This window comes from Polypterus senegalus, chromosome 1 (assembly GCF_016835505.1).
Source record: "Polypterus senegalus isolate Bchr_013 chromosome 1, ASM1683550v1, whole genome shotgun sequence".
In the NCBI taxonomy this organism is placed as follows: Eukaryota; Metazoa; Chordata; class Cladistia; order Polypteriformes; family Polypteridae; genus Polypterus; species Polypterus senegalus.
Genome location: NC_053154.1, coordinates 176,678,712 through 176,693,492, shown reverse-complemented (window position 1 = coordinate 176,693,492; position 14,781 = coordinate 176,678,712). Strand labels below are relative to the sequence as shown.

The 14,781-nt window shown below is 39.1% G+C and overlaps 1 protein-coding gene across 1 annotated transcript in view; it reads right to left on the bottom strand.

Moving 5' to 3' along the window:
• The window catches only part of LOC120535566 (neuronal acetylcholine receptor subunit beta-2-like), an 80,988-nt gene that overhangs the window by 46,847 nt on the left and 19,360 nt on the right, over positions 1–14,781 (bottom strand). The window contains exon 2 of the mRNA XM_039763500.1: positions 3,075–3,220. Coding sequence (XP_039619434.1) covers positions 3,075–3,220 — 146 coding nt within the window. The remainder of the gene's footprint in view (positions 1–3,074; positions 3,221–14,781) is intronic.

The window sequence follows — 14,781 nt, the reverse complement described above, 5'->3', positions numbered from 1 at the left end:
TCCTGTCGGAGGAAGAGAAAGCCTGATTAATAAGCATGTAGCAATTCACACACATAAAGCACATAGAAGAACACAAACAAAACAAAGCATTTAACATGCTACTTTAGTTACAATGGGATTTGAGAATCTAGTAAATTAAACAATTTTAAGATGAAGTTTATAATGTTCTACTTTAATGACAAAATAAACTACGTGATTAAGTGGAAACTTTGTGATTAAAGTTGACATTTTAAGCTTGTTTTCCCACTGTGTCCCTATTTTTTTTTCTTTTCTCTTTACCCTAATAAGCTTTCATATGACACTCAGACGGTGGGCTACGACTCGCCTTTTCATGGCAACTTTGATTTCTGACAACTTCTTTTTAATTTCGGGCACTGTGTAACTTTATGAACTTGAACTTTCGACTTTCTCCAACATTCAATGTCACTCAACCAAGTTTCTTTTGTTGTTTATACCACTGTTTAAATCAACAAATAGTACTCTTTTCCTTGCTTCCACTTGGTATTCGTTGAAATTCTTCTGTTTTCCCCTGTGCTTTTGCCATTGCCTTTTCACAGAACGCCGAGCTTAAGGGCTATTTATATTAATTTGCATATTCAAAAAGGTGTACTTCTGGGATGAGTTGGGGAGTGGCAACAGGCACGTGCACGTGCGTTACTTTTCATGCTGACCGGGAGCGGAAGAACGTGGAAGTTGGCGAACGCAATGATTTATGCATGTGTTATTTTTTTGTGTGTATGCACATTTCCGCTTTTGTTCTGCATGAAACAATGAGTTGCAGAGGCATCTGATAAGGGTATCCTTAGGAACTGTTGGCAACTGACTGGCCAATCATAGACCACCATTTATGAATTTTAAATTGGCTTGATAAACACTCATATACAAAAATATTAGAAAAAAGACTGTGCTAGTTTCTATTACATACAATACACCATTTTATCAAATTAATAAACCAATATATAAAACTCATCAAAGGGCTACAACATCCAAATATTTTCAACACAAATCAAGTCTATGCTCTCCATGCAGCTGAAGAAAGGATTTCCCATTCATTATATTCATGTCAGGACTGAAGCATTAACTTGGCTGATCATACACTGATGCAACAATCATTAAATGCTGGGTGACAAGAGCTATGTGGCTCACTGATTCATTTTTAAATGGTTTATGAATAAATGAATGAATGATGGCATACTAGAAATAATGCACTATTACCAGCAAGAAAGAGACTGTTTCCTGCGAGAAATCCACTTAGTGCATTTTTCCCACTGTCTGTCTCTCTAGTGATCCCTCCAGATGTGCAAAACCAAGACATTAGGATTAAAAGAACTCAGTTAGATAATTTGTATACATTTCATTAACTCCATGTAAAAATTACAACAGTTTTTCTACATGGTCCCTCCATTTGAGGCCACCACAATGTTTGGGACAGTAATGGTAGGTATGTTAAAGCAATCATATTTAGGTCTTTGTTGCATATCCCTTGTATACAGTGACTGCCTGAAGTCTGAGATTCAAAGTCATCACCAGATGCTGAGTATCTTCTCTGGTGATGCTCTGGCAAGCATCTAATATAGCCATCTTCACCTTCTGCTTGTTTCAGGGGCTTGTCCTATTAAGTTTTCTCCTCAGCACATGGAAGGCATGCTCAGTTCACTGATCACTGATGGGTTTGGCCATTCATGAAGTTTCCACTTTTTAGCTTTGAAAAAACTGCTGTGTTGCCTTAGTGGTATGTTTGGAATCATTATGTCTTGATGTAGGATGAAGCGCTGTCCAATTATTTTGGAGGCATTTACTGGAACTTAAGCAGAAAACATGTCTCTATAAACCTCAGAATTAATTGTGCAACTGCCATCAGCAGTTCCATCATAAATGAAGATAAGTGTGACAGTACCTGTGACAGCCGTAGCTGCCCAAGCCATAACGCCCGCACCACCATGTTTAACAGATGAAGTGATAAGCTTTGCATCTTGGGCAGTTCCTTTTCATCTCCATACTTTGCTCTTGCCATTACTGTGATACAAGTTTATCATCTGTCCATATGGCCATTTCCCAGAATTCTACAGGCTCTTTCAAGTATTTTTTTCTCAAACTGTAATTTGGCCATCCTGTTTTTGTGACTAATTAGTGGTTTGCAGTGTGGCTTCTGTATTTTTGCTCATGACATCTTCCACAGACAGTAGTCTCTGACACATCCACATCTGTTTCCTGAAGTCTATTTCTGATCCGTTGGACAGGTATTTGGGGATTTTTCTTTACCACAGTAAATATTCTTCTGTCATCAGCAGTGAGGGTCTTCCTTGGCCTACCAGCCCCTTTATCATTACTGAGCTAAACAATATGTTCTTTCTTCTTAATGATATTCCAGACAGTTGACTTAGGTAATCATAAGGTTTTACTGTTGCCTCTAATGGTTTTATTCTTGTTATTCGGCCTTATAATGGATTTTTTGACTTTCACTGGCACAGCGTTTGTCCTCATGTTGAACAATGACAGCTACAGACTCCAAAGGGTAGAAGCAGGCCTGGGTATCTGATGTTAAAAAGTGTTGTCATTTCTACATGCTGTGACTTACATGTATGCAAATACTCTTAAATTAAAGTCTGCAATGTGCACTTTAATCACATCTGAATTGTTTGATTTGTCAAGGAAAATTCAAACATTATGGAGGATACTGTACATGTGCTTCCTCAGAGGAAAACTGTCTGAAGCCTTGGGAAGGTTGTTTTTGTTTAGAATTTGAACACAGAGCAGAGCAGAAGCTCCTGTTTGACAATGCTGCCATTGTTTTGGATAGCTGGAAGAACATTTGCAAACTGGGCATCAAACACAAGAATATGGTAAATATAATATATGACACTAGCCTCTCTTTGGGAAGCTTAGCCCCAAATGATGTTATCTGATAAAGATAACATGCTGATATATAACAACCAAATGAATAATTAATTACTCTTCATAGATCATACAAGTTGCTATTATATAGACTGATAGCTTGTATATAAGTAATTTCTTGGCTGGATGTTGACATTAGGATTAGATCAATTTAACCAAGCTTTATCTCAGGTACTCACCACACTAATAAGTTGGGCTAAGGACACCATTAACTGCACAGTGACGAGCTCTGAACCATTGGTGGCTGGACGGATTAGCTTGTTGTAGCGTGAAGGGTTGAGGAGGTGATCTACTAGTCGCTCTTCAGTATCAGCAGCTAGTCCTTCTACAATAGAAAGAAAATATATATCATCCAAACAATTGAGTAAAGATGAAGGACGTAAAAGGTGCAATCCACACCCCTGATGAAATTGCTGTTTTTCTTTTCTATTCTTTTCTTTCCATTTTATATAGACAATGGAAGATTTTTAATGGATTCAGCATGTTTTAACTTATTAAACAACTTCATGCAAAATGCATTGAGTAAGAGAACAGCAAAGAGTAATAGAACTTATAGAAGAGACATTCTAAGGATAGAGACAAATTAATACATCCTGTAGACGTGTGCTTATTAGAGATGGGGTCTTTTACCTACTAAAAATTTCTTCTCTTAAGTAGTAATGGGATTACTTTGCTCAGTATTTCCTGGAAAATGTAATTACATTATTAATTACTTTATTTGTACATTACTCTCTAAACCTATGGACAAATATAAACTAATCAAAAAAATTAAAGGAACACTTTGAAAACACATCAGATCTCAATGGGAAAAAATCATGCTGGATATCTATACTGATATAGACTGGGTAATGTGTTAGGAACAAAAGGATTCCACATTGTTTGATGGAAATGAAAATTATCAACCTACAGAGCCCTGAATTCAAAGACACCCTGAAAATCAAAGTGAAAAAAAGATGTGTCAGGTTAGTCCATTTTGTCGAAATTTCATTGCAGCAACTCAAAATTGTACTCAGTAGTTTATATGGCCCCCATGTGCTTGTATGCATGCCTGACAATGTCCAGGGCATGCTCCTAATGAGATCTGGACCAGGGCATCACTGAGCTCCTGGACAGTCTGAGGTGCAACCTGGTGGCGTCAGATGGACCGAAACATAACGTCCCAGAGGTGTTCTATTGGATTTTGGTCAGGCGAGAGTGGGGGCCAGTCAATGGTATCAATTCCTTTATCCTCCAGGAACTGCCTGCATACTCATGCAACATGTAGCCGGACATTGATGTGCACCAGGAGGAACCCAGGACCCACTGCACCAGCACAGGGTCTGACAGTGGGTCCAAGAATTTAATCCCGATACCTAATGGCAGCTAAGGTGCTGTTGTCTAGCCTGTAGAGGTCTGTGTGTCCCTCCATGGATATGCATCCCCAAACCATCATTAACCCACCACCAATCTGTTCATGCTGAACCATGTTACAGGCAGTATAACATTCTCCACGGCTTCTCCAGACACTTTCACATCTGTCACATGTGCTCAGGGTGAACCTGCTCTCATCTGTGAAAAGCACATGGAGTTAGTGGTGGACCTGCCAATTCTGGTATTCTATGGCAAATGTCAATCAAGCTCCACAGTGCTGGGCTTTGAGCACAGGGCCCAGTAGAGGACGTCGGGCACTCAGGTCACCCTTATGAAGTCTGTTTCTGATTGTTTGCTCAGAGACATTCACACCAGTGGACTACTGGAGGTCATTTTGTAGTGATCTGGAAATGCTCATCCTGTTCCTCCTTGCCCAAAGGAGCAGATACCGGTCCTGCTGATGGGTTAAGGACCTTCTACGGCCCTGTCCAACTCTCCTAGAGTAACCGCCTGTCTCCTGAAATCTCCTCCATGCCCTTGAGACTGTGCTGAGAGACACAACAAACCTTCTGGCAATAGTATGTATTGATGTGCCATCCTGGAGAAGATGGACTACCTGTGCAACCTCTGTAGGGTCCAGGTATCGCCTCATGCTACCAGTAGTGAAACTGACCATAGCCAAATGCAAAACTAGTGGAACAACAGTCAGAAAAGATGAGGATGGAAAAATGTCAGTGACTTCCACCTGTTAAACCATTCCTGTTTTGGGAGTCTTCTCATTGTTGCCCCTCTAGTGCACCTGTTGTTAATTTCCTTAACACCAAAGTAGCTGAAACTTATTAACAACCCCCTTTGCTACTTAACTGACCAGATCAATATCCCAGACTAGATGGTATACTCTGATTAAAAAGTGTTCCTTTAATTTTTCTGAGCAGCATATTAATTGAAAAGTACAAGGATGATAACCAAAAGTGTTTTTAGTATTTTAATGAGGAGAAAGTAAGTAATAACAAAAAATGTGAATTCTTCAGTTAAACAAGTAAACTGCAAAACTTACATTAGATCTGTGATATTCCAAACATGATATATGAATCAACAAAGCTTGTAGCGGGGCTACATAGTAATAGTGTTGTCAATGTTAGTACTAAGTGTGTTTTGTTTCCATCGTCCCGTTTGCTGTTTATGTGTGCGTCAGTGAATGTCGTCCCCATAAATACAGGAGGGACGGATGATGGAAAGACAGCACAGCCCCAAGATGGAAAGCACCTGTTTTCAATCAGTTACATCCGGCTCTTAACTATTTAAACAATCAGGAGGGAACAAAGAAAGGGAGAGGAGAGGAGAAAGACGGAGATTTTAATTTTCACGTCCATGAACCATCTTTACCTGCTGTTTTCTACATCGCGCTTTTGGTAACCAGTTTGTTTTTCATTCCACCGGACTTGCTTCAATTCCTTCATCACCAGAGACCCCGAGGTCGGACTACATCATCCACCACAAGCTGAGGATTCACAGTGAAGTTGTTCCATTTGTTCCAAGAAATACAAACGCAAACGCATCACATATCTGTTGACCAGTCATCCGCATTCAGGACAGTAATATACTCGGACTCAAGTTCATGATCATTCATTCCATTTTTCATTCATTCAGTTGTGTATATACCTGTATATGGCAATGTCACGTTGTTGCTTTGGTGGAGGAATATATATATATATATATATATATATATATATATATATATATATATATATATATATATATATATATATATACATATAATTTTCCTACGTGTGAAATGCGCAGTAGTGTTTTGTTTGCCATTTAATATAATTAACCACCTATTTTTGCATATCATCTGTTTTTGCGTGTTTGTGTAAACCGTTGATTGAGGGGAAGATTTAATTTGTTAGAGGTATGGCTTGATATATAAGATTCAATCTCAGTAATTTATCCAGGCCACACGTCTTGGAAGTGTAGTTGCCGGCTGGGTAAGGGGTTTGGCCGTTACAAACTTACACAAATTCTTAATAAAAAAATAATTATTAATAATTAATAATAAAACTGACTTCACTGGTTAAACACTTGCAAACATAAAATCATTAAATAGTAAAATTATATAGTGTGCAGCAGACAAGAGTACTTATCAATTAGGTGGGGACGATCAAAAAGGCATATGATGATTTAAAAAAGCATTTACATTTTAGAATTAACTATCTTACAGGTACTTTAATACTGTAATTTCACACAGACTTTTCCAATTTTGCAGAAACATTGAAAAGATGAAATTTAAATGCATGTCCAGATAAGGATGCTTAAACTGCTTTCATTTGATTGGATATTGAAGACTTTGCTCCTCTGTAAGTAATTCCTTATAGGCTCTATGGTCGATAAACTGTAATGAACAAAAATACTAATACAGATGTCATACATTTAATTATAAAAGATCCTGCACATACACCACAGTTCACTTCACTCCATTTTCCTTAAACTAGAATTAAGATCTTTCCATTAATCATATTCTTGTGATGTGCTGTAAAACTGAAAAGTTATCTTTCAAAGTGAAATCTTTATTTCTTAATAAAGACTGAGTTGACCTCTATAAAATCCTAAAGTTAAATGAACTATTTTGTAATGTCATAAAATAGCACATATCTCCAGTGCAGATTTGATAGCTTTGTAAAATTCAGTTTACACCTGTGTGAAAATGGTGTGCATGTGTTTTGCAAGTTGCATATCAGGGAGCCACAATTGCCTGCTTAAATCTCCTGGAAAACTGAATTTTCTGCCCTTCAAAGCATTTGTGACACTTAAATATTATTTGCTTAGAAACATACAGTATGTGTAAACAAAGCAGAAACATTTTAGTTAAGATCAGTGACTGTAATGTGATAAGAAGAATTTACAATGGTAAATGTAAAAAGATTATAGTAACGCTAACATTGCATAGTGGACGGGGACAGGGCGTCTGGATTGAGAAATGGGAGTGGTAGTCCCCATCTTTAAGAGAGGAGGGTGTGCTGTAACTTCAGGGGGATCACACTCATCAGTCTCCCTGGGAAGGTCTACATCAGAGTTCTGGAAAGGAGGATCCAGTTGTTGGACAAGCATCATATTCAGGTGGAAGAATGCAAGTTTCATGTTGGATGCAGTACATAGAACAAGCTTTTTTCACTAATAAGGATTCTGGAGTGTTCATGGGAGCATGCCCAACCAGTCTACATGTGTCTTGTGGACATGGAATAGGCATATGACTGCGTCCGTTGGGGTGACCTGTGGGGGGTGTTTCAGGAATGTGTGGTACTGGGCCTGCTGTTGCAGGCTAATTGGTCCCTTTGCAACTGAAGCGAAAGCTTGGTTTGCATTGCCAGTAGTAAGTCAGAACCCTTCCCAGTGGGTTGAGCATCTACAAGGACAGCCCTTTGTCACTGATTCTGTTCATAATTTTTATAGACAGAATTTCTAGGCTCAGCCAAGAAGTGGAGGGTCTCCTTGTTGGTTGCCTCAGAATCGCATCTGCTTTTTTCGGGTGATATGCTCCTGCTGGCTTCATCAATCTGTGACTGTAGACATTCCATGGGGTGGTTTGCAGTCAAGTGTGAAGTGGCTGGGATAAAGAGCAGCACATCCAATTCCAAGGTCATGGTTCTCAGCCAGAAAAGGGTAGAATCTTGTTCACCAGTAAGGAAAGAAGGGAGTGGGTGTCCTGTCAGTGAACTGACAGATAAACGTTTTCAGCATGACCGGAAGATATGCATAGCTAAGGAAACCAAGGAACCAAAGCCAAAACAAAAGGCACAATCTGAGGTTGGGAGAACAAGCAAGAAGAAAATACCAAAAGTAATATACAAGAACAGTTTGCACAAGGCTTTTGGAGAGTTTTCTTATATGCAGATCAGATAAGCAAATTACTTCTTAGCTGTCCTTTTAAACCATCATGTCGATTATGCATGGGTGAAGACCTATGAGGCCATGCTCCTAGAAATGCAGGGAAGCGGACCTAATGACAGGATTTCAAAATGGCACCAATTCTGGACCTAAAATGGTGTTGCAAAACAAAACACAAACTCCCAACCATTACATATTTTAAACTATTACTAAAAGGAACAGCATCCTCGACTTCAAAACCCCCAATACAAGTACAAAATTGTAGCGGGGCCACATAGTTAGTGTTCAAATGTCAGTTCTGTGTGTGTCTCGTTTCATTGTCCCATTGGCTGTTTGTATGTGTATCAGTTAATGCCGTCCCCGTAAAGGAGGACGGATGATGGAAGGAGACCGCAGCCGCAAACCTGGAAAACATCTGTGCTTAATCAATCAATTACTGCCATCACTGACTATTTAAGAGGAAGGAGAGAGAAGGAAAAAAGAGAACCGTGTTTTGTGTCAATCACTTCAACTTGCTTGCTGTCTCATCACATTGCGCTTTGTTCCAGTTTGTTTTTCATTAATCCGGACTGTCTTCCAACCTGCATCTGCTGAGACCCCGGCGTCGATTCATCATCCACCATACGCCGAGGAATCACGGTGAGGTTGCTCCAAACGCTGGGAAAATCAAACACCACAATTGCCGCTAGTTCAGTCATCCGTATTCAGGACATTTTTACTTTCGGACTCAAGTTCACAACCATTCCGTTTATTAGTCATTTTGTTGCTTGTGTGGTGTGTGTTATATGTTACAGGGACAAGGGAGGGGTTTTTGTATGTATATTTTTTGGTGCTGTCTTGAGGTTGCTGGGGTAGAGGAATATTTATATGTGCATTTGTTTTGTGGCATGTCTTGTTTCATTGAATACATTTACTCCGTTTAATTTTACATTCTGTTTTTGTGGACTTGCATTTATACCGTCGATTGTGGGGAAAAGTTTACTTGTGTAGAAGTACGGCTTGATCGTTAGATTTCTCAGCAAATTATCCAGGCCACAGGTCTTGGAGGTGTAGCTGCCGGCTGGGTAAAGGGGTCGGCCGTTACAAAATGATATTAAATAATCAGCAAAATATAAGATCATGACAGCAGGAAATTGAATGGTGAACTACAGCTATGCAGACATTGCACCAATCAGTCATGGGCAAGAGGGAGCTAAACCAAAATGCAAAGCTCTCGATTTATTGGTTAATCTATGTTCCTACACTCGCCTAGGGTCACAAGCTATGGGTAGTGACTGAAAGAACTTGATTGTGGATACAAGCAGCAGAAATGCATTGCCTTCATAGGGTATCTTGGAGATAGGGGTGAGGAGTGTAAACTTTCAGGAAGAGCTTAAAGTGGAGTCGCTGTTCCTCCACATCAAAAATAGCCAGTTTAGGTGGTTCAGGCCTCTAATTAGGATGCATCCTGGACACCTCCCTGTTGAGCTGTTTTAGGCATGTCCAACTGAGAGGAGATTTCAGAGCAGACCCAGAACACACTGGAGGGATAATAATATTTCAAATGGCCTGAGAATCCCTCAGTTATCTTCCCAGAGGATATGAAGCAGGTCGCAGGGAAATGGGATGTCTGGACCTTATTGCTTATGCTGTTGCCCCATTGGCCCAGACCTGAATAAATGGCAGAAAATGGATGGAACAGAGTAATGCATTGCTTTGTGCCATGCAGGGGAAGATCTACTTGCAGGGTGTTCTGGGGCCAGTGATGGCAAATGGCCTTTTCACCAATAACCTCCATCCATCCATTTTCCAACCCATTGAATCTGAACACAGGGTCACAGGGGTCTGCTGGAGCCAATCCCAGCCATCACAGGGCACAAGGCAGGAACCAATCCCAGGCAGGGCGCCAACCCACCACAGGACACACACACCCACACTACGGACAATTTAGAATCACCAATCCACCTAACCTGCATGTCTTTGGACTGTGGGAGGAAACCAGAGTACCCGGAGGAAACCCACGCAGACACGGGGAGAACATGCAAACTCCACGCAGGGAGGACCCGGGAAGTGAACCCGGGTCTCCTAACTGCAAGGCAGCAGCGCTACCACCGTGCCACCGCCACCAATAACCTCTCACTTGATTAAATATTTGTGTGTCAAAATGACCAATGGGGAAAAATGAAATGATTGAATACCAGAAAGAGAGAAGGAGCAATCGAGTCCAGCTTCGAAATCAAGAATAAGACGTGTTATGTTACTTTAAATGACCTGGTGTCCATAAGCTGCATTGTTATTGTTAAAAGTATGATCAACTTTCTGTTAACCAGGGGCCTGTGGGGGTCTTAATCAGGGCTTGCTACCACGTTACCCCAAATGTGTTTCTTAGTGACCATACACCAAATGAACCAATCCCTATTCTTGAAATCTGACAAAGTCCATTGTGGCTTATTGGACAGATTTTGGAATAGAGTGGAAGAGATCCAAAAAGGTCTTTCTTTTAGGGCCAAAGAAAAAGAATTGTTATGGTTTTTAATGTTGGTCAAATATAAAAGTCATTTGGATATTTATCAAGTTTAGAGACTAGGCCAAAATTATAGTTGTATGAGAAGTAAAACAAAATTCAAAGCTAAAATCTTTTCCTAGGCTGGTTGTTAGTTTTACGCAAACCGTACATCTCTCCTTCAACTGACTAAAGTTTATATGTTGTTTGCTGCAAGTGGCCACTTGTATATCACAAGTCCCATGGCATTAGATGTCTAGCAACCACATGGCATTATTGCGAGCAGACACACAAAATGGCAGCATTCATTAAGTCCAGGAGCACAAAATGTTGGTGCCCAAGCAAAAAATACACAAAATGGTTAATGTCATCTGAATAACATGAAAAATACAAGTATCTTAAAAATCAAAATGAGTAATAAATACAGATATTTAAAAACAATTATTAATGTATTCATTCCTGACATAGTACTTATGGGTTTTGTATAATTTCATTATTCTTCTTGTAAATTTCAACAAACTATTGATTTTCGCCACACTAAAGGGCCTCTATGTCTGGTCTCTATTTAGGGAGTGGATATAGAGGTGGTCCATTGCTGCAGGTACTTGGAGGTCTACATTAATGACAAGTTGGGCTTTTCTCGTAATACAGAAGAGCTATATAAGAAAGGGCAGAGCAGGTTATTAGGTTATTATTAGTCTAGTGAGACTGTGTTCCTTTAATATGGGAAGTGACTTCCTTCATTCACATCTTCTATAACTCTGTGATGGCCAGTGTGATTCTTTTACGCTATGGGCAGGTAACATCACTTCAAGAGAGGCCCACTAAATCAACAAGCTAATTAAAAGGGCACACTCAGTTATGTGGGAGGCTCTGGACCCCCTGGATATAGTAGCAAAGGAGGGAATTAAAACAAAACTGTGCGCTATTATGAACAATACAGCACATTCTCTCACTGACACACTAAAATGGAATACTTTCAGACAACAAATTATTTAGCAGAACTCTACTTGGGCTCCTTTATACCAACAGCAAAGCATACGTGTAAGGCATTTTTGTAACTGTGGCTGCTAAGTCAGATGTTTTCTTTCTTTTTTTGTAAATCTTGCATAAGTTTAAGGGGATTGTTGCTTTTTCTTATATGTCTATGTTCTTGAGTTACTGAAAATGCTGAATTTCCCCTTGGAAGAAATAAAATTGCTTCTTATGGTATCTATCTATCTATCTATCTATGAATAAGGAGTCTGAAAAATGTTGCATCATGTCATTTGTCTATCTACTGTTTTTCAGTTTTTGTATTTTTGTAAACTCAAAGTAATAAAACAAACCCCTCAGTAATAATAACAATAATGTTAAAAATTACAAATTCACAAATAATATCGCTACAGATTATGCAGTTTTGATGCTCTGCCCAAGTATGTGGAATGACACGTTTATACTCGTCTCCTGGCTCATTAATCTTTAACTTAATATATTCCTCTCCAGAAAAAAAAATCACATGGCACTACCAGATGTCAGATGAGGTATATTGTCATACTAAACTATAACAGGATTCTCATTTTCTGGGAGAACTTGTCCAATGCATCAAGCCACCACGTTGAAAACAAAGGGTCCACTAAAGGACTGGATGTTCCTTACTTTGTGGAAAACATCTCTCTAGGCTGATCTTCGTCTCTGCTCCCTTTCATGGCTTCTAATTCATTCCTGACAAAGGGTCCTCAAAACCACCGCACACATTGTAGTGTTCTGTTGCTTTGAGCTGAAAACTTGCCAAGCATCTTCTGATGGTGTGTTCTGTGAGAGGCACACTAAAAATGAATGTTAGAATGTCTTGAACTTTCAGCAGGATTGACAGAACATAGCCTGCCATTTATAACAATATAAACAAGTGGAGAAGCATGGTTTAAAAAAATTAAATTCAAATACAAAACAGTAATTTACAAATGATCTTATAATTTATCTAAATTGCTGTCCAAATCTTGGGAACTATTTCTGTTAATAAAAAATAAGGAGTAAAAGAAAATGGTTTGTTATCATGTGAACGACTTGTACCACTAACAATTATGTAGTACTGTCAAGATCTACAGCCATCTACTATAAGTATATGTTGGTGTTCTTTAAATATGCTTCCTTGAATTAAGTTTTCTTAATTTTTCCTATTCATTTTGTCACAATAATTAATAATTAATGACATTATTTTGTGCTGCCTGTGATGCAGTGGTTTCTAAAGGTGCTTTCCTGTTCCGTATATTTGTCAGTTGGTGACGTAGGAGATGCCCAGTTATTTAAGATGAAGAGGCTAACATTAACATTTGACTAATCTTTGCAACCAATAATGGAAGGATTCTTCATGTTACTTTTTAATATTTAATACACATAAATTTGGTTTAATACAAATAAGTTTGGTTAATTCTAATGTTCATCCAACTGTTTTGACCCCTGCTTGTTTGACATATCTAATTTCTGGTTAGCGATTCCTAACCTCTGCTACTCAGTTTAATGTCAGTGAATGCTGGTAATTTTCTGGATGAAAGCATTTACTGGTTGCAAGAACATCACAACTGCATGATTTACTCAAAGTTATCTGGTCACCCTAAATTTGAATTTACCTTTGTTTCTTTATATCTTTATCACATGAAGATATTTTAATTCCATAACTAAGGTTTTCAGAAATGTGTTTTTGTCAGTTTGACACATTTACAGTTAGGTCCATAAATATTTGGCCAGAGACAACTTTTTTCTAATTTTGGTTCTGTACATTACCACGATGAATTTTAAATGAAACAACTCAGATGCAGTTGAAGTGCAGACTTTCAGCTTTAATTTAGTGGGTTGAACAAAAGGATTGCATAAAAATGTGAGGCAACTAAAGCATTTTTTTAACACAATCTCTTCATTTCAGCGGCTCAAAAGTAATTGAACAATTGACTCAAAGGCTATTTCATGGGCAGGTGTGGGCAAGTCTGTCGTTCTGTCATTATCATTTAAGCAGATAAAAGGCCTGGAGTTGATTTGAGGTGTGGTGCTTGCATGTGGAAGATTTTGCTGTGAACAGACAACATGCGGTCAAAGGAGCTCTCCATGCAGGTGAAAGAAGCCATCCTTAAGCTGCGAAAACAGAAAAAACCCATCCGAGAAATTGCTACAATATTACGAGTGGCAACATAAACAGTTTAGTACTTCCTGAGAAAGAAAGCAAGCACTGGTGAACTCAGCAACACAAAAAGACCTGGACATCCGCAGAAGACAACAGTGGTGGATGCTCGCAGAATCATTTCCATGGTGAAGAGAAACCTCTTCACAACAGCCAACCAAGTGAACAACACTCTCCAGGGGGTAGGCGTATCGATATCCAAGTCTACCATAAAGAGAAGACTGCATGAAAGTAAATACAGAGGGTGCACTGCAAGGTGCAAGCTACTCATAAGACTCAAGAATAGAAAGGCTAGATTGAACTTTGCTAAAGAACATCTAAAAAAGCCAGCACAGTTCTGGAAAAACATTCTTTGGGCAAATGAAACCTCTACCAGAATGATGGCAAGAAAAAAGTATAGAGAAGGCATGGAACAGCTCATTATCCAAAGCATACCACATCATCTGTAAAACACGGTGGAGGCAGTGTGATGGCTTGGACGTGCATGGCTACCAGTGGCACTGATACACTAGTGTTTATTGATGATGTGACACAGGACAGAAGCAGCCCGAATGAATTCTGAGGTGTTCAGAGACATACTGTCTGCTCAAATCCAGCTAAATGCAGTCAAATTGATTGGACAGCGTTTCATGATACAGATGGATAATGACCCAAAACATACAGCCAAAGCAACCCAGGAGTTTATTAAAGCAAAGAAGTGGAAAATTCTTGAATGGCCAAGTCAGTCACCTGATCTTAACCCAATTGAGCATGCATTTCACTTGTTGAAGACTAAACTGCTGACAAAAAGGCCCACAAACAAACAGCAACTGAAAGCCTCCGCAGTAAAGGCCTGGCAGAGCATTAAAAAGGAGGAAACCCAGCATTTGGTGATGTTCATGAGTTCAAGACTTCAGGCTGTCATTGTCAGCAAAGGGTTTTCAACAAAATATTAGAAATGAACATTTTTATTTCCAGTTATTTAATTTGTCCAATTACTTTTGAGCCCCTGCAATAAAGGGATTGTGTTAAAAAA